At 38.7% G+C, this 21,361-nt stretch overlaps 1 protein-coding gene across 3 annotated transcripts in view; it reads left to right on the top strand.

Annotated features, from left to right (window-relative positions):
* Positions 1 to 21,361, top strand: part of RABEP1 (rabaptin, RAB GTPase binding effector protein 1) — a 126,006-nt gene that overhangs the window by 32,623 nt on the left and 72,022 nt on the right. For 2 of the 3 annotated variants that reach the window (XM_032268808.1, XM_032268807.1), the window contains exon 2: positions 13,229 to 13,357. The exons of the other annotated variant lie outside the window; for it this stretch is intronic. In XM_032268808.1, the coding sequence (XP_032124699.1) occupies positions 13,229 to 13,357 (129 nt within the window). The remainder of the gene's footprint in view (positions 1 to 13,228; positions 13,358 to 21,361) is intronic. 3 annotated transcript variants of the gene reach the window in all.

Here is a 21,361-nt window from a genome sequence, read left to right as displayed (position 1 = left end):
TTTGAGACGGAGTTTCACTCATGTTACCCAGGCTGGAGTGCAATGGCGCGATCTCGGCTCACTGCAACCTCCGCCTCCTGGGTTCAGGCAATTCTCCTGCCTCAGCCTCCTGAGTAGCTGGGATTACAGGCACGCGCCACCATGCCCAGCTAATTTTTTGTATTTTTTTTAGTAGAGACGGGGTTTCACCATGTTGACCAGGATGGTCTCAATCTCTTGACCTTGTGATCCACCCGCCTCGGCCTCCCAAAGTGCTGGGATTACAGGCTTGAGCCACCGCGCCCGGTCCCTAAATCTTTTTAAATAAAACCCTAACAGACAAAGATGTTCCAGGCTTATCTTGTATACTTCCAGCCCTGGACTTGCAGTTGGTCCTTTTTCCTAAGGGTCTCTAGTTCCTTTTAGTGAGAAATGGCATTTGGAGAACACAGTCTGGGTGCTAGACATGTAGAATATATTTTTCTTAGCAATTTTTCTTAAATCACTATTGTCATTATTATCCTTAAACAGAGAACACTAGTCATCATTTAATCTTTTTTTGATGACTTAGTATTATGGAAGTTAGTTTTGGTACTGAGCAGTAAGCTGATGAGTCCCTAGAGCCACTGAAGTTTCTTTTGAGTTAGTTTTGTTTGCCTTTATATTAAATGGTTCTGAATTCCAGTTCATTTTTAGTCATGGTTTTATTTTTGCCATTCCTCCCTGCTGTCATTTGGGTTTGTTTCTCGTTTATAGAGCTATTTAACCTGCTATCTGCATTCATTTCTAAACTGCTTTCTCTCTGACTGGATTCCAGGTAAAACCGAGGGGTTATTAGGAGATACGATCGGGTCTTACAGAGTGTAATATGCAGTTAGGTGGGAAGGCAAATCAACTCAGCTAAGGATTGAAGGTTGTGAGTTTTTCATTACAGGCGTGAGCCACCGCACCCGGCGAGAGTCACACTTCTATACTAAACTTTAAGGAATACCCAAAAGCTGCTATAGAACTGACCTTACAGGAAACTTGCATCTGGTGCTGTTGGCCTATAGAAATTCACTTTAATACTATTGTCCCTGCTGCTTGGACTGATAGCATTTCTTATTCAGGAGCTAGACCTATACCCCTGGGACATGACTAAAAGTCTTACAGCAATGAAAATGGAACCTTATTTCTTTATACTGCTCTATTCTGAATTGAAGTTGCTTTTGGGTGTGTTTCATTGGAGGAGCCTAGGTCACATGCCTGGATTCTGGCTTTAAGGGAGGTTGGGGTTTTGTGTTTGACTTACATTTTGGGAAGCTGAAACTCATAAAATGGAAATTTCTTTAAATATAGAAGACTATTCAAAAGATGATGGCCGCGGATGTGGCAATTGTCAGCTATACCAGTGCTACTGAAAGTAACGTGTTCACAAACAGTTTTTAATGGTCTTCGAGGAGAGAAGGAACTTAGATAAGAATATAAATCCGTTGGCCGGGCGCGGTGGCTCAAGCCTGTAATCCCAGCACTTTGGGAGGCCGAGGCGGGTGGATCACAAGGTCAAGAGATCGAGACCATCCTGGTCAACACGGTGAAACTCCGTCTCTACTAAAACTACAAAAAATTAGCTGGGCATGGTGGTGCGTGCCTGTAATCCCAGCTACTCAGGAGGTTGAGGCAGGAGAATTGCCTGAACCCGGGAGGCGGAGGTTGCGGTGAGCCGAGATCGCGCCATTGCACTCCAGCCTGGGTAACATGAGTGAGACTCCGTCTCAAAAAAAAAAAAAAAAAAAAAGAATATAAATCCGTGTACTGCTTTCTTCACTGAAAAATGTCGGAACTAAGCAATGTTCTTAGTGTCTTCATTTTTTACATTGTGGCACAAACTCCTTGTCTTAATCTTAGATCAGTAAACAGTTTGCATACCAAACTTAGATTAGCACTGCGCTGCTGGAAAGAATAAGGGAGAAGGGAATCTAGGGTGGTATTGAGGTGGCTGACATTGGTGTTTAGATTGTTTGCAAAGTATGGTAATACTTGAAGCAGGATGATGAATTGAGAAAAATAGAGAAGGGAAAGTGAATTAGAGGTAAAAAAATGAAAACGCTAAATATCCAGGGTACCCAGTAAGCCCTTGGAGATGTGATATGAGCCAAAGAATATAATTTAAAATTTTTTAGTAGCCACATTTACAAAGCTAAAAACAAAGCAAAAAAAACCCTGGTCAGGTGTGGTGGCTCATGCCTGTAATCCCAGCACTTTGGGAGGCTGAGGTGGGATGATCACTTGAGGCCAGGAGTTAGAGATCAGCCTGAGCAGCCAAGCAAGATTTTGTGGCTACCAAAAAAAAAAAAAAAAAGTAAAAAACCAAAACAACCCCAAACAGAAAAACAGGTGAAATTAATTTTTATTTCATTTTAAATTTAATCTTTTTGAGAGAGGGTCTCAGCCCTTTTCCCAGATTGGAATGCAGTGGCGTGATCTTTGCTCACTGCAACCTCTCCCTCCTGGGTTCAAGCAATTATTGCTTCTTAGCCTCCCGAGCAGCTGGGATTACAGGCGCATGCCACCATGCGTGGCTAATTTTTGCATTTTTAGTAGAGACAGATTTTTGTCATGTTGGCCAGGCTGGTCTTGAACTCCTGACCTCAAATTACCCTCCTGCCTCGGCCTCCTAAAGGGCTGGGATTACAGGTGTGAGCCATCATACCCCGACCTGTTTTCCAAAGTGATTGCACTATTTGCATTTTACCAGCAGCCTTGCCAACACTTTATTAGCAAGCTTTTTAATTGTAGCCTGGCTAGGTAGTATACAGTGGCATCTCCTTATGGATTTGTGTTTTCTTAGTGATGAATAATGGTGAACATTTTTTTTTTCTAAAAAATTTAGCTATTTATTTATTTTTAGAGACTGGGTTTTGCTATGTTGCCCAGGCTGGTGTCGAATTCCTGGGCTCAAGTGATCCATGATCTATCCCCCTCAGCCTATCAGAGTGCTGGGATTAACAGGTGTGAGACACTGAGCCCAGCCTCTTTTTAAATTTTAATGTATTCTGGATACTAGTGTTTTATCAGATATATGTTTGCACATACTTTCTCCTAGTCTGACTTACCTTTTAGTTTTCTTTTTTAAACCTCTGTATAGTTAATAATTTTCTTAACAGGTTTTTTAGAAAAGGGAAAGTTCTTAATTTTGATGGCCTAATTTATCAATTTTTTTCTTTTATGTTTTATGCTTTATGTGTTCTATCTAGGCAATCTTTGCCTATCTCACCTTCACAATTAAAAATATTTTTTTCCTCCTTGAAGTTTTATACTTTTAGTTCTTCCGTTTTAGTCTATGGATTCAATTTTTTTCCTCTGTACATGGTAATATGGATTCATTTAGACTTAATTTTGGTATATGGTGTGAGGTTCTTTTATGTTCTTTCTTCCTTTTATTTTTGTATTTTGATAGCCATTTCTAGCTACAGTTATTGAAAAGACTACATTCTCCCCATTGAATTACTTTTGCTCATTTATAAAAGGAAAAAATTGATCAAACATATTGGTGTGAACCTATTCCTGGATTCCAGTCTTTTCCATGCGCATGCGTGTGTGTGTGTGTCCTCTCAGTACTGTTGGCTTTATGGTAACTTTCCAAACTTGGATAATGTAAGTCTTCCAACTTTGTTGTTTTTCAGAATGTTTTAGCTATTTGTAATTTTTATTGTAGTATAAGTTTTAGAATCAACTTCTACAAAATCAGTTTCTACAAAAGGTATATGCTGGAATTTTGATGAGTTGCATTGAATCTATAAATCAATCTGGAGAGAATTGACATCTGTGTTTGTGTGTGTATGTGTGTGTGATGGAGTCTCACTGTATCGCCCACAGTGCAGTACAGTGGCACGGCCTTGGCTCATAGCAACCTCCGTCTCCCAGGTTCAAGATGGTGAAACCCTGTCTGTAGTAAAAATACAAAAAAATTAGCCGGACGTGGTGGCGGGTGCCTGTAATGCTACGTACTTGGGAGGCTGAGGCAGAAGAATTGCTTGAACCTGGGAGGCAGAGGTTGCCATGAGCCAAGGTGGCACCATTGCACTCCAGCCTGGCTGACAGAGTGAGACTCAAAAAAAAAAAAAAAAAGTATATAATAGTAATAATATAAGAGCTTTACAAATTTTTAGTACTGAAATTCAAGCACAAAAAGGTTTACCGTCATTGTGAGTGAATTTTAAGATTCCCAAGCCAGATTCCAAATCGGCGTGATATATTATAGTTCTATTTTGAATACCAGTAGAGTTATAGGCAGAAAACTAAATTATTATTATTTGTTTTTGGAGACAGAGTTTGGCTCTTGTTGTCCAGGCTGGAGTTCAATGGCGTGGTCTCACTGCAACCACTGCCTCCCAGGTTCAAGCAATTCTCATGCCTCAGCTTCCAGAGTAGCTGGGATTACAGGCATGTCCCACCATGCTTAGTTAATTTTATATTTTTAGTAGAGATGGGGTTTTTCCATGTTGGTCAGACTGGTCTCGAACTCCTGACCTCAGGTGATCTGCCTCCTCGGCCTCCCAAAGTGCTTGGATTACAGGCATGAGCCACCATGCCTGGCCTGGCAGAAAACTAAATCTTTTGCCTGAGTACTTATCTAAGCCTGGTATTTTTGGGAATGTATGTCTGTCTTGTAAGTGAGGAACTAAAATATTTAAATATCCTAATAGAGACTATATCTACCGTTCAGTCCAGTGATGTTCATGCATTTTCATCTGGCTTGACATTGTCTCGTGTTTGAAATACTTGAGAAGTAGGATAGATAACACCAGACTGTACAAATTAAATGGGCAATAGACCATTTTTAGTCATACATAGTTATTTCAGCTGTTGAACACCAGCTTTTTGACAGTTATAGTGATTGGACTCAATGTAAATCAGAAATTAAGATGATTTTAAAACTATCTGGTAAAATTCATGTAATAGTGGTTGAACTGCAGTGTAAATTGACTAGTGTTTTAAAAAAAAAAAAAAAAAAAAACAAAAAAAAAAAAAAAAAGCCGGGCACGGTGGCTCACACCTGTAATCCTGACCTTTGGGAGGCCGAGGTGGGTGGATCACCTGAGGTCAGGAGTTCAAGACCAGCCTCGCCAACATGGTGAAACCCCATCTTTGGGAGGCCGAGGTGGGTGGATCATGAGGTCAAGAGATCGAGACCATCCCGGCCAACATGGTGAAACCCCATCTCTACTAAAAATAGAAAAAATTAGCTGGGCATGGTGGCACATGCCTGTAATCCCAGCTACTTGGGTGGCCGAGGCAGGAGAATTGCTTGAACCCAGGAGGCAGAGGTTGCGGTGAGCCAAGATTGTGCCATTGCACTCCAGCCTGGGCAACAAGAGCAAAAAAACTCCATCTCAAAAAAAAAAAAAAAAAAAAAAAATCCATAGCTTATTTCAACTGTGTAATTGAGAAGTTGCTTGATTCCGAGGTAATCATTAGTTGGCAAACATTGGAGACTTTTCCATGGTTCACGTTGTTATTATTCCATTTGGGAGCACCTAGTGGAATATAGTTATATAGCATTATAATAATACAGGAATAGACCCTGGAAAGTAATTTATACTGCATTTTCAATTTATCGAACATTCACTCACATCCAGTGATCCCCAAATACTTGACACTTGCTTATAGCCCCTCTTTCTTGCTGTCCCTTTGTCTTTTATTTATTATTTTTTCTTTTTAAAAGCTTTTTATTTTTTTATTATAGAGACGGGGTTTCACCGTGGCCAGGATGGTCTCGATCTCTTGACCTCGTGATCCACCCGCCTCGGCCTCCCAAAGTGCTAGGACTACAGGCGTGAGCCACCGCGCCTGGCCCCCTCTGTCTCTTTTATTAGGAGACAGAGGGACAGCAAGAAGGAGGGGCTATAAACTCTGTTGTTCAGACTAGTGTATAGTGGCACTATTACAGCTCACTGGAACCTTAAGCTCCTGGGCTCAAGTGATACACCCACCTCAGCTTCCCTAGTAGGTGGGACTACAGGTGTGCACCTGGAATGCCAGGGTAATTTTTCAATTTTTTTTTGTAGTGATGAGGTCTCACTATGTTTCTGAGGCTGGTTTCAGTTTTTTTTTTTTTTTTTTTTAAAGATGGTGATCGTGCAACCACTCCCTTGGAAAGGTCGTAGCTCACCCCAAGGCTGGTTTCAAATCCCTGAACTCAAGATCCTCCTGTCTGAGCCTTCCAAAGCCACTGAGATCCCTCTCCTCTGCCTTTTTTTGGGGGCAACTGACTTTTATTATGCTCCCATTTCCCTTCTGAATTTTCTGTGTACTACTAGAAATTCCCATACTTTTGTTTACAGTTACTTTTCTTCTGTATTTTTGTATTTTTCTTAAGGTTTTGTTTACCTGCTTAATTTGTAGCTTTGTGTGAATATAATTTCTAGAACATTCAAAAAATTATAGAACAAGTGGCTTATGAACATTTTAGAAAATTAAGTGATACAGTTATCACTGGAAAGGTATATCTAGAACATATTTGACCAAATAAACATCTTAGCTTTTTCCAGCAGAAGTATAAACCTGGAACTATGAAATCCTCAAACTGTTAGTAAGTAGCTGTCATTTGAGTACCTTGTTTTCTGGAACTACTTTTATATGATGCTCTATCTGATTCTTACAGCATGCAATACTCTGCAAAACGGGTACCATCTTCATTTTAATAATGATATTTGGGAAAGATTAAACTCTTTGCTCTAATTCTTACAATGAAACCTTGGGTTTGGGGTGAAACACAAGTTTCTCTGACTTCAAAATTGTTGATAGCTTACCTTTGGATTTTAGTAAGGCATTTGCCTACATTGTTCATGAAATAATGGATAAGGTGAAGAAATGTGATTTGATACTAAGGATGGTTGGAGTGAATTTATAACTAATAGAACAGTCTTTCTAATAAGTCGCTATCAACCCTCCACCAAGATTTCAGGCGATGTACCAAAGATCTGTTATCCTAACCAATAACTTTGTGTAAAATAAAAAATAAAAAATAAATCAACCGCCGGCGCTTTGGTGAAAACTGCACTAGCTTTAGGTTGTAAGAGGAGCCTTGGTTTAAAAGCAGTTCAAGTGGAAAGGGGTTAAGGACAGTATTGGATTACATTAATCTGTGGGATAACAATAACAATGTGGGGTTGTGGCCAAAAAAAGTTAGAGTAGATTTACTGTACCTTGTTAAGGGCATGGTTTCCTGAAGAAAGGAGACAATGTTTCTTTTAGACTCTATGCTGGTATTATGTTTAGATCAGACTGTCATATTGTATGTGGAATTTTGGCTAAGTTTAGTTTGCAACTTGGGTGAGCAACTTGGATAACGAAGCATTTAGAAATCATGATTAGGAGAATTTTCATCTGGAGAAGAAAACAGGGTAGGTGTGAAATGTCAGATACTAGAAAATCTGTTTTCTAATTCTGGAGAGCAGAACCAAAATCCCTGAGGGAGCTGATTTAGCGGAATGTTACTAAAAACAGTTTTTTTTTTTTTTTTTTTTTTTTTTTTTTTTTTTTTTTTTTTTTTTGCGATGAGGTCTCTCTGTTGCCTGGTCTGGAGGGCAGTTGCGTGATCTTGGCTCACTGTAGCCTCCTCCTCCCCAGTTAAATAAATTCTCAAGCCTCAGCCTCCCAAGTAGCTGGGACTACAGGTGCCTGCCACCATGCCCATCTAATTTTTGTTGTTTTGTTTATAAGTAGAGGTGGGGTTTCACCATATTAGGCTGGTGTTGAACTCCTGACCTCAGGCGATCTGCCCGTCTCAGCCTCCCAAAGTGCCGGGATTTCAGGTGTGAGCCACTGTGCCTGGCCAGTTTACCTTAGTTTATAAAGTTACTTTATAAGCTTTTAAAATTTTTAGACTTTTTTTTCAGAGTGCAGTGGTCCCAAGTTGGCTTACTGCAGCCTTGACCTCCCAGGTGCAAGTGACAGGTGCATGCAACCATGCCTGGCTAATTTTTGTATTTTAGGTAGAGATGATCTCAGTCTGTTGCCCAGACTGGTCTCAAATTCCTGGCCTCAAGTAGTCCTCCCAACTTGGCCTCCAAAAGTGCTTGGATTATAGGTGTGAGCCACTGGGCCTGGCTGGGAAGATCTTATGTTCAGTTTAAAAAATGATTAGTTGGAGGGGGGGCAGGGGAAGATTAGTTTGTAAACTGTGAGTTTCTTAAGAGCAAAATTTAAAAAAATGATTTTTTTATGTTAAAATATTTTAAGACCATTAAATTATGTATACATTTTATTGAGCAAAGAGAATGAGAGCAATAAAATAATTATTTAAAAAGATAAAGTATCTCATTACCTTTTGAGTTAAATCTCATCAACATAATTTATTTTATTGTGAATGCCATTTGAGATGTTGATTCCAGTCTTTTTTTCTATATAATTTTTGGATACCTCAAACTGTGCTATATGTAAGTTTGTGAATTCTTTTTATTTAATATAAATTTTTCTGGCTTGGAATTTTTTTTACTGAATGGATGTACCTACCATACTTAATAGTTTTTTATTTTATTTTACTTTATTCTTTCAGAGATAGGGTCTCATTCTGTCGCCCAGACGGGAATGCAGTGATGTGATCTTAGCTCACTGCAACCTCCACCTCCCGGGTTCAAGCAATTCTCATGCCTCAGCCTCCTGAGTAGCTGAGATTACAGGTGCGCACCACAATGCCTGGCTAATTTTTGTAGTTTTGGTAGAGACAGTGTTTTGCCACATTGGCCAGGTTGGTCTTGAACTCCTGTTCTCAAGACATCTACCTGCTGGCCAGGTGCAGTGGCTTACGCCTGTAATCCCTGCACATTGGGAGGCCGAGGCAGGCGGATCCACGGGGTCAGGAGTTTGAGACCAGCCTGACCAATGTGGTGAAAACTCCATCTGTACTAAAAATACAAAAATTAGCTAGGCGTGGTGGGATGCACCGGTAATCCCATGTACTCAGGAGGCTGAGGTGGGAGAGTCGCTTGAACCCGGGAGGTAGATATTGTAGTCTCGCCACTGCACTCCAGGCTGATCGACAGAACAGGACTCCATCTTAAAAAAAATAAAATAAAATTCACCAGGCTTGGCCACCCAAAGTGCTAGGATTACAGGCATGAGCCACTGCACCTGGCCAGTAGTTCTATTTCAAAATCCGGTGATATACAAGTTAAGACATTGGAGTTTCAGGAACATTTCAGATTCTTTGATCCCACTGGAGTTGTTATTTTTATTTATTTATTTATTTTTTTTGTAAATTGCTTGAAATAGGTGTTTTCTTGGATTTTGAACATTATTAAACAAAAAGGTTTTGGTTGTAGTAAATTTCACACTGCTTATGTTTTTATCAAATTTAGTATAATGAGGCCACATGTGGTGGCTCACGCCTGTAATCCCAGCACTTTGGGAGGCCAAGGTGGGTGGATCACTTGAGGTCAGGAATTTGAGACCTGTCTGCCAACATGGTGAAACCTCTTCTCTACTAAAAATACAAAAATTAGCTGGGAGTGGTGGCGGGCACCTGTAATCTCAGCTTCTTGGGAGGCTGAGGCAGGAGAATCTCTTGAACCCAGGAGGCAGAGGTTGCAGTGAGTCAAGATCATGCCATTGCACTCCAGCCTGGATGACAAAGTGAGACTCTGTCTTTAAAAAAAAAAAAAAAAAAAAAAAAAAAAAAAAAAAAAAAAGATACATGGTAATGGGAAGGGTATGAGCTAGAAGTCTTAGCATGGAACTGAGTCAGAATCATGAGGTTAGAAGTGACTTCTGATCTTTTCTAGCTACAAAGTCATTTAATCACTGCTTTTTATCCTTATTCATTAAATAAATACTACCAATTTGATAATGACAGCTAACATTTATCAAATTTATTCTGTGTATCACACTAAGTACTTTTTATATGAAGTATTAGCTAATGATTGTGACCCATTAGTCACCATGTTATAAAAAATACAACAACATTTTGTTTGGTGCGAGCTATTTTCTGCTCGATTTGTGATTGGTTGCTAATGTATTAGGATATGCTTATTTGTAAACTTTCTCATATTCAGGATGAATCGATTTTTCGAGATGTCATAGTAAAGTCATTCTTGTAAAAAGCAGTGTTTTTGGTCATTCTATATTGTAGAATTGTAGTATGTTAGCATTACTTGAAGTGGATGATCACTTCTTAAAAAAAATAAGACAATTACTTGGTGTACTCTCAAAGGAATCGTGATTTCTAGAACTGAACACTGTCCTGAAACCTGGAGAGAGCCAGGCTTTGTGGGTATAGAGTGGATTTAAACTGTGGGTCCCAGCCATGAGGGGGTTGGGAGTAATGGAAACATACTTAATCTTGGCTGCATCTTTAATGGCTGTATTTTTGTTTTGTTGATTCATTAGCCTTACTTCCTAAATATAAATATATGAATGTTGAGAGGTATGAATGTTTTGGTTATATGTACATTTTGGTAGAAGGTAGGGATAGGAGGGGATACATCTTATTAGGGAAATAAAAGAACAAAGGGATTTTGGTTTTTCTCTTTTCTTGATTTCCCAGAGCCCTTTGTTACCTGTGTACTAATCAATAGCTACCAGTAATAAAGTGTTAAGTGGAAAAGTTGTTCAACTTATTAAACATTGTGGATTTAACAATGTTTAATAAGTTAAACATACCAGCAGATTAGTAAAAATACCAGCAGAATTAGCACAGAGAACAAATATCTTTCATGATTTCAAATGGTAAGATGAGAGAATTGCACATTATTTCCTTACAATGGATTCCTCATCTGTCTTTTTCTCAAAGTTATCAGACCTTCAGTCGACCAGAAGTCAATTGCTTTGACTTAGAGACCTACATGTTCCTTCCTCAAGATAATTACTTTAATGACATGGAACTCACAGCAACAGTCATCCTCTTCCTGCAATGGATTGCACTTACACTATTAAATCTATAGTGAGGCCAGTTTGAAGGTCTCATGGGAATGAATAGAGAGGCTTTTCGACTTGCCATGGGCTATATCCTGTTATAAATTGGAAATACCTTAAGTCAAAATGGGTTTAATACGCCTAACTTAGGGATCATTATAGCTTAGCCTAGCTACCTTAAATGTGCTCAGAACTCTTAGATTAGCCTACAGTTGGGCAAGATCATCTAACAGAAAGCCTATTGTTGACAAAGGCTGGCATACTTATATTCTCAGCTTTCTAAGTTTCAGAAGGTTTAATATTGTTGAAGGCTGGCATTACAGCAGTTAGTTTGTTCATGTTGCTGTGAAGATAAATGGCAGGCCAGGCGTGGTGGCTCACGCCTGTAACCCCAGCACTTTGGGAGGCTGGGGCAGGTGGATAACGACGTCAAGAGACCATCCTGGCCAACATGGTGAAACCCTGTCTCTACTAAAAATACAAAAATTAGCTGGGCGTGGTGGCACATGCCTGTAGTCCCTTCTACTCGGGAGGCTGAGGCAGGAGAATCACTTGAATCTGGGAGATGGAGGTTACAGTGAGCTGAGATCGGGCCAGTGCACTCTAGCCTGGCGACAGAGCAAGACTCCATCTCAAAAAAAAAAAAAAGATACTTGGTAATAGGGAAGGGTATAAGCTGGAAGTCTAAGCATGGAACTGAGTCAGAATCATGAGCTTAGAAGTGGCTTCTGGTTTTTTCTGGCTACATACAGGGTCATTTGATTACTATTATTTATTCATTAAATATACTACTAATTTAATAATGACAGCTAACATCAAGTTACAATAAAATATTGTATATCTCATGTAATTTATTGAATTCTGTAGTGTAAGTTGAAAGTGAAAAAGAAAATGGTTGTATGACTACCATAATAAAGTGGGAAAATTGTAAGTGAAACCATAAGTCTGAACTATCTGTATTGGTTTTAGTTCACTGTCAAAGGAATACATACCTGCATAGAAGAAAACTTTGAAAATCATATGGAAGGCCAGGTGCGGTGGCTCACGCTTGCAGTCCCAGCACTTTGGGAGGCCGAGGCAGGCAGATCTTTTGAGGTCAGCAGTTCAAGTCCAGCCTGACCAACATGTGAAACCCAGTCTCTACTAAAAATATAGAAATTAACCAGGCTTGGTGGTGCATGGCTGTAGTCCCAGCTACTCGGGAGGCTGAGGCAGGGAAATCGCTTGAACCTGAGAGGTGGAAGTTGCAGTGAACTGAGATGGCACCACTGCACTCCAGCCTGGGCGACAGAGTGAGACTCTGTCAACAAAAATTCATATGGAAGAAATTAATGAGACATAATTCTATTTTTTCAGTCTTTTTTTCTATGCATTTGAAAATTAGCTCAGTTAAATTGAATGGTTGGGAGAGGGATAGCCTTCAAAGATAATCTCAGATCTTGGTTAAAATTATAGGCAAATCATCATTATTTGGAGTGGCTTGTCGTACGGAACTTGGATCTCTGCTGGCCTAGGTAGTTAGTGGTTGATTAGTACTAATTGATATCCCCTAAAGGGGTTACGGTCATAGTTTTAAGGCGGGATCCTGTTGGCAAAAGAGGAGATCAGGTGTTTGGACAGCTGGACCTCCTGTCTTAAGCTTCAATCAAAAGAACCCCTGGGTTTGTCAGGCAAGGCAGCTATTTAACCAGCTGTGTCCAAATTATAGCGCCCATAAAGTAAAAAACAGTCTGCTAATCCCTGCATACCATGATCAATATTAAAAACATGGAAGAAAACCAGATTATCTCCCAGTAAATGAGAGTTTATAAAGAGTGTACAGTTCTGTATCCTCTCTCTCTGAATGGGTTTATTATAACCTCAGTATAATGGTAATGTATCGTTTTGAAGTTGGAAGAATAGTTCAGCCTGGCATGGCTACACTAATTAGGGAACCTATTAGATTTTGCTTGTGACACTTGAGAGAAACAGGAAATACCAAGATTGTCAGTGGATACATTTGTGGGATAAATTGCTCAAATAATCCAGCTTTTAACTGTTCTAAAATTGAATTGCTATTCATTTTCACAAAGGAACTTTAGAAGCTCTCTTTTTGTGGGGAAATTGGTCTTATGTGATTCTCTGTATATACAATTTGTGGTTTCGCTTTACATGACTCACTTACAGTTGTGTATTAAGTCTAATAGGAGTGTCTTAACATTAGAATTTCCTAGCATATGGTGGATTTTTGGAAGAAGCTTGACGGCTTGTTTTGTATATAGCGATGTGCAGGTGGAACACTAATTTAGCGTTTTAACTTAATTTATAAATAATAAAAAGTTATTACTTGTTAACTAGTATTTTTTTCCCCCAGTTTCTCTTCAGCAACGGGTAGCAGAATTGGAAAAAATAAATGCAGAATTTTTACGTGCACAACAGCAGCTTGAGCAAGAATTTAATCAAAAGAGAGCAAAATTTAAGGAATTATATTTGGCTAAAGAGGGTAAGTTCTTAAGTCTCCCACCAACTTCAATGCAAAAACTGCCTTAAAGTGTTGCGTTTCTTGGTAGTAGTGTTAATTTTATCATGGAATAAACCTTGATTTTGTTTGTACTTGCATAGTAAAAGAATACTGTTTAAAGGCTAGAGTTAAGAATGGGATTGAAAAACAAATTGAAAAATTCCTTATTCAGATTTTTCCTTGTTTTTTGATCTTACTGTTGATATTTAGGTTGCATAGCCCTGAGATAAGAGACTATCAGTACTCTTAACACTTGAGATACAGTCATGGGCAAACTAGGATTGTTGGCATTCTAATAACAGCTTTCACTGTGTTATCTTTAATTCTATGCAATGTCAGTTTTATACAACAGATGTTCAGCTATTTACCAATAAATACTTGTTTAATACCTATGAGGCAGACATTGTACTTATGTGTTAGGTATATAGAAGGAGCAAAATTCATGTTGTTCTTTAACTTAGTTGAACTCAATGAGGAAAACAGATGTTGAGTAATTGTGTGATGAGTTGTTAAAATGGAAACTGTCGGCCCAGAGCATTGGCTCACACATGCAATCCCAGCACTTTGAAAGGCCCAGGTGGGGCCAGGCACGGTGGCTTACACCTGTAATCCCAGCATTTTGGAGGCTGAGGTGGGCAGATCACAAGGTCTAGAGTTCGAGACCAACCTGGCCAACATGCTGAAATCCCACCTCTACTAAAAATACTGGTAAATAATACATGGTAGATAATACATTTTGCACAGTTTCAAAAATTAGCTGGGTGCGGTGGCGTACACCTGTAGTCCCAGCTTATTCTGGAGGCTGAGGCAGAACCTGGGAGGCAGAGGTTATAGTGAGCCAAGATCGTGCCACTGCACTCCAGCCTGGTGACAGAGTGATACTCTATCTCAAAAAAAAGAAAATAAAATATAGAAATACTGGAAATGCAGCTCTTTTGAGATATATTTGTCTCATTAAATCATTAGTCTCTGGATGAATATTGCTGCTAGAAAAAGATAGCTTTTCAGCATCAATTCTATTGCAATATATTTTTTTAAAGATATAAATGCCAGGAACTCTGGGTCTCATAAGTAGGTAGATAGAAATAGAGTTTTATTAAAGCAATTGTTATTTAATTCTCTTAGCTCTTTCTGAATTATGTTAAATTACATTGTTCTTTAGCATCAAAATGTTTTTATTCTATCAGCTAACAACTGAACTAGGTCTTCCTTCAATTTTGTTGAAGGAAGTATTAGAGGTCGGGCGCAGTGGCTCATGCCTGTAATCCCAGCACTTTGGGAGGCCAGGGTGAGCGGATCATGAGGTCAGGAGATCGAGATCATCCTAGCCAACATGGTGAAACCCTGTCTCTACTAACAATACAATAAAATTAGCTGGGCATGGTGGTGCACGCCTGTAGTCTCAGTTACTCGGGAGGCTGAGGCAGGAGAATTGCTTGAACCCAGGAGGCAGAGGTTGCAGCGAGCTGAGATTGCGACACTGCACTCCAGCCTGGGCGACAGAGCGAGACTGTCTCAAATAAGTTCTCTCTGGTTATTCAGTATGTTCACAGGAATTTATCCTCTCCCTTTAAAAATTTGTTTATGCTTTTGAATTAATCAAGCACCACCGTCCACTTTGCAATGGTATATTGTCAAGATGACCTGTAATACATTTGATGTATATATAAAAGGTTGTGGTAGTGTTTTCTCTGATGATTAGTTGAAACCCAGTATGATGCTGGCTAACCATACCCGTTTCCTCCTTTACCTCTTATACCAAAACCTCTGTAGCTTGTTTAACCTGTCTACAGTTAATTGAAATCTATCGTTTTTAAACCTTGTTTGTTTTACTTTTTTTCTTTCTCCCCTAATACAGCTGTTAGGATTCCTTTGTTTTCTTAGTTTTCTTTGAAATTATAAAATTGACTTTTCCTCCAAATTCTGAAGAGATGAAAATGACCAAGAACCTCCCATTTCTGAAATACATTATCAACTGCAGTTTTAGATCTGTGAATTAAAAAGCTTGTAACATGAGTTGGTTCAAAAAAAAGTGCTCGGTTAAGATTGCATTGATGACATTTAGATCCAATAAATAATCTTTTTGTATACTATTGTATCTTTACTGTTGAAAGTGTTCAGTTAACTTAGCTGGCCATAGTGAACAGTTGGGGTAAATTTTTACAAAAGTTCAAAATAAATACTGCGATCTCTTTTGAGAGTTTTGGTGGCATTCCTAAAGAAAATGCATAGTATAATAAAAGGTCAATACTGATTACTTAGTTTTTGTCTTGGCTGTTAGCCTATATCATAATAACAATTAAATGTGAAGATTTCCCCTGAGACAGAGGCTTATATTGTATCTACTGTGAAGTCTAAATCTAGTCTTTAATGATTGCCACAGGTGTTTACAATATAAACCAGGATATTGATGTGCACAGCAGTCTTTGTTTTATCTTTTAGGAAAACCAGGTTAAGGTAACCCTGAAAGTCCAAACATTGTTTTTTCTCCAATAGGTTCAGCTTTTGCTTTAGTGTTGTAATAGTTGTGTTTGCACTTGTTTCGAGAATAGCTGAAATATAAGTGCAAACAGTAATGAGAAATGCTAGTAAAAGAGATTATTACCTTATTCACTTCTTTTATTGCTTAGTACACATTCGTTTTTTTTTTTTTTTTTTTTATAGAAGAACGAGTCTCACTCTGTTGTCCAGGCTGGAATGCAGTGGCACCATCTCAGCTCACTGCAACTCTGCTTCCCAGGTTTAAGCAATTCTCCTGCATCAGCCTCTTGAGTAGCTGGGACTACAGGCATGTGCCACCACACCCAGCTAATTTTTATAGTTGAGATGGGATTTCACCATGTTGGCCAGGCTGGTGTTAGGACTCATTCTTTTCCAAGACGACTTAAACTGGGAATGTTATAAATATTTCTGAAAGTTTTGTTGCATTTCTCTTGAACTTGAAATATTTTCTGATTAAGCTTTCCTAAACCTCAGAACTTGGCACTACAGCAGTATTTGTTTTGTACTTTGGAAATCTGAACAAAGGCCATATAGTTCTCAATTGGATGAAAAATAGTAGAAATAGAGCTCATAGCTAATCACCAGAAGACACTGAAATTTTCTAGTGGTGTTCAAAAGGTCTTTATACATAGTTATAATTTATATAAAGCTGTTATGCTAACTGGTCAGAACTTCAATAGTGAAAAGCTAGATTTAGAAAGCTACCTGTAGTTCCAGTGCCATAAACTTGCCCTTAGATATGGAAATGAAAAGAGAGTAAATAAAATTAACACTTAAAACCCATTAGTAATACTGTAAACAAAAGATTAGAAATTAAAATAGTGTTTGTTAATTATTTGTTTAACCACCAGAGAAGACACAGAGGTTTTAGTAAATTAGAAAACAGTACTGAGGAGTTCTCCCTTTTAGTGAGACAAAGAGGGAATATATGAAAGAACATAACAAAGACATAGAGGATGAATTGAGAGCCTTCAACATGCACCTGAAAAGAGCTGCAGAGGAAGAGAATGGAAGGAATAGTAAAGAATATTTGAAGAGATAACTTAGATTTTTACTAGTAAAAAATGTGAATTCTTAACATAAATACTGAGTACCAAACAGGTTAAATAGTCAGTTCATTCTTTGACACCTCTTTTATATGGTAGAACATCAAGAATGAAAAGAAAATGTGGGCCGGGCATGTTTGGGAGGCTGAGGTGGGTATATCACCCGAGGTTGGGAGTTCGAGACCAGCCTGACCAACACGGAGAAACCCCATCTCTACAAAAAACACAAAATTAGGTGTGGTGGCAATGCCTATAATTGGGAGGTTGAGGCAGGAGCATTGCTTGAACCCAGGAGGTGGAGGTTGTGGCTAGTTGAGATTGCACCATTGCACTCCAGCCTGTGCAACAAGAGTGAAACTCTGTCTCAGGGGAAAAAAAAAAAAAAAAAGAAAGAAAAATGTGAAAATCTACCAGAGAAAAACAATTAAACAATGACAAGAAATACTTCATAAACACCACAGATTCCAGAAGGCAATGAAATAAGATATCCAAAGTGTAGAGAAAAAATAATTGTCAACATAAAACTTTATATGCTGCTACATTATTTAATGGTGAGGGCAAAATAGATACTTTAGACATATAAAAACTGAGAGCACTTAGCCATCTACATAATCACTATAAAAGAACTGCTAGTAGGCTGGGCGTGGTGGCTCATGCCTGTAATCCCAGCACTTTGGGAGGCCTAGGTTGGGCGGATCACCTGAGGTCGGGAGTTCAAGACCAGCCTGACCAACATAGAGAAACCCATCTCTACTGAAAATACAAAATTAGTCAAACATGGTGGCTTGAGCCCATAATCCCAGCTACTCAGGAGGCTGAGGTAGGAGAATGGCTTGAACCTAGGAGGTGGTAGCCTGGGTGGGCAACAAGAGTGAAACTCTGTCTCAAAAAAAAAAAAAAAAAAAAAAAACTAGCAGAGATAGACATTTGCAAAAAGAAAACAGAGAGAAAATGTAGTATAGGATATAAGAAACAGTATAGGCTGGGTGCAGTTGCTAATGCTTATAATCCCAGCACTTTGGGAGCCCCAGGTGGGTGGATTGCCTAAGGTCAGGAGTTTGAGACCAGCCTGGCCAATGTGGGGAAGCCCTATCTCTACTAAAAATACAAAAATTAGCTGGGTGTGGTGACGGGCACCTGTAAGCCCAGCTACTTGGGAGGTTGAGGTAGGAGAATTGCTTGAACTCAAGAGACGAAGGTTGCAGTGAGCTGAGATCGTGCCACTGCATTCCAGCCTGGGCAACAGACAGAGCAAGACTCCATCTCAAAAAAGAAAAGTATAAGAAACAATACAAAATACAGAAATTGATAAAATCTATTTTTACTTTTTGAGATGGAATCTTGCTCTGTTGCCCTGGCTGGAGTGCAATGGCATGATCTTGGCTGACTGCAACCTCTGCTTCCCAGGTTTAATCAATTCTCCTCCCTTAGCCTCCTCAGGAGCTGGAATTATGGGCATCTGCCACTATAGCTGGCTAATTTTTGGAGGTGACACATCCTTACTTATTCTCTGAGGCTAGTATTCTGACATCCAAACCAAGGAAGATATCACAAGAAACTTAGCTTAGTATTTCTTGGGAATATAGATGCAAAAAGTCTTGCACAAGAACCAGAAAATCAAATTAAGCTACAGGTAAAAAGAATCACACAGCATGAAAAGTGGGATTTATCCCAGGGATGCAAGGCTGGTGCAACACCTGGAAATCAATAGGATAAAAAGCAGACATACAATCATCTCAGTAGACACAGAAAAAGTGTTTGACAAAATCTAACACTGTTTCATGATAAAAACACTAAAATAGGAATAGAAGCGAACTTCAACTTGTCAACCTGAAAATGGACTTTTACAAAAAACTCACAGCTAACATCATACTTAATGTTTAAAGACCAAATACTTTTCCCCTATAATCAGAAACAGGACAGTTATGTATATTCTGACCAATTCTATTCAACACTGGAAGTGAGGATCTATCTAGGGCATTTAAACAAAGAAAAAGGAAAGGAATCCAGATTGAAAAGTAAGAAGTAAAACTATCTAATATTCTCTGATGCCATCCTTTTTTACATATAGACTCCAAGGGGATTCACTAAAAAACTGTTTAGAAGTAATAAGTTCAGCAAAATTCAGGATACATGATCAATATAAAAATAGCTGTGTATCTGAAAATGGCATTAAAGAAAATGGCATTTACAACATCATCAAAATGAATAATGTATTTAGGAAACAACAAAATAAACTCAAAACTTGTACTCTGAAATCATCACTATTAAAAGAAATTAAAGGAGATCTAGGCTGGGCATGGTGGCTTATGCCTGTAATCTCAGCGCTTCGGGAGGCTGAGGCGAGTGGATCACTTGAGGCCACTTGAGGACCAGCCTGGCCAACATGATGAAACCAAGTCTCTACTAAAAATACAAAAATTAGCTGGGTGTGGTGGCATGTGCGTGTACTCCCAGCTACTTGGGAGGTTGAGGTGGGAGAATTGTTTGAACCTGGGAGGTGGAGGTTTCAGTGAACTGAGATCACGCCAGTGCACTCCAGCTTGGGAGACAGAGTGAGACGCTGTCTCAAAAAAAAAAAAAAAAAAAAAAGATCTAAATAAAGAGACATCTTATGTTCATAGATTAGAAGTCTTAATATTGCTATGGTGCTACCACTCCTCAGATTATCTACAGATTAAATGCAGTGCCTTTTAATATCCCAGTTGGCTTCTTTGTAGGAATCGACAACCTGATCCTAAAGTAATATGGAAATTATAGGCATCTAGAATTGCCACAGCAACCTTCAAAAAGAAAAAAGTTGATAGACTCACACATCTTGATTCCAAAATTTATTGGAAGGCAATAGTAATCCGGACAAGATGCCACTTTCTTAAGGACAGACAGACATAGATCAATGGAATAGAACTATATTCTCAGTTGTTTTTCTACAAGGTGCCAGAACAGTTCACTGAGGAAAAAATAATCTCTTCAACAAATTGCACTGAGACATTTGGATATCTACATTCAAAAGAATGAAGTTGGACCTCCTACCATCTGCTAAAGTAAACTCAAAATGTATAAAGACCTAGATGTAAAAGGTAAACTATAACTCTTACAGGAAAACATGCGGGTAAGTTTTTGTGACCTTCGATTAGGCAGGGCTTTCTTAGATATGACAGTAAAAGTGGAAGCAGCCAAAGAAAAATAAGATAAATTGAACTTCATCAAAATTAAAAATAATTTGTGTTTTCAAAGATACCATAAATGTGAAAAGTCCACCCATAGAATGGGGCAGAATCTTGCAATTATTATATTGGATAAGGGTCAAGAATACATAAAGATCTTACTACTCAGTAGTGAAAAAGGCAACCCAATAAAAAATGGGCAGTAGATCTGAATAGGCATTTCTCCAGAGAAGAAACGCAAATGGCCAGTAAACATTCGTAAGGTTCTCAGTGACATTAGCCATCAGGAAAACACAAAATTATAATGAGATGCCACTTGGTACCCAATAGGATGACTATAATTATGTCTGATAATAACAAATGTTGGCAAGGATGTGGAGAAATTGGAACCCTCATATACCACTGGCAGGAGTGTGAAATGGTACGTTAGCTTTGGAAAACAGTCTGTCACTTCCTCAAACAGTTAAACGTAGAGTTACCATTTGACCCAACAATTCCACTCCTAGGTGTATACACACAAATGGAAACACTTCTATACATAAACTTGTACATGGAATTCCGTAGCAGCATTATTCATAATAGTGAAAAAGTGAGGAATATCCTAAATGTCTGTCAACTGATGAATAAACAAATTGTGTTTCTTCTTATCCATAAAAAGGAATGAAGTACCAGTACTCTGTACAACATGAGTTGAACCTTGCAAAAACATTATGCTAAGTGAACAGAGCCAGTCAGAAAACATCACATATGTATGATTCTGTTTCTATGAAATGTCTAGATTGGCAGTCTACAGAAAGTAGAATATTCATTGCCTAGGGCTGGTGGGGTGAGGAGTTGGGATGAAAGAGTACAAGGTTTTTTCTGGGGTGATGAAAATGATCTAAAATTGGTAGCGGTGATGGTTGCACAAGTCTTACTGAATATACTAAAAAGTCATCAAATTACACACTTTGTTTTATATGTGTGATGCTGTAAAATATATATCTGGTTTTCTGTTTCCTGGTATATAACTTTTAAAATCCTTAACAGTTTTAAAGTGATAAGGGTCTTTGTTAATGAGCTGACTGATAGCTGGCAGGCCCCTAGGTAATTTCAGGATAGGGGATGGTCACCAGAAAGACCAACACAGGATTAGAAGTTGGAACTTCAACCCTACCTCCCAACCTCCAGGGAGGGGAGAGGGGCTAAAGGTTAAGTTGTTCATTAGTGGCCATTTAATCATGTCCATGTAATAAAGCCTCTGTAATAACTAAAATTATAGGGCTTGAAAG

This window comes from Sapajus apella, unplaced genomic scaffold (assembly GCF_009761245.1).
Source record: "Sapajus apella isolate SASKATOON/1434 unplaced genomic scaffold, GSC_monkey_1.0 scaffold186, whole genome shotgun sequence".
NCBI classification, from domain to species: domain Eukaryota; kingdom Metazoa; phylum Chordata; class Mammalia; order Primates; family Cebidae; genus Sapajus; species Sapajus apella.
This window is presented reverse-complemented; position numbering and strand designations above follow the sequence as displayed.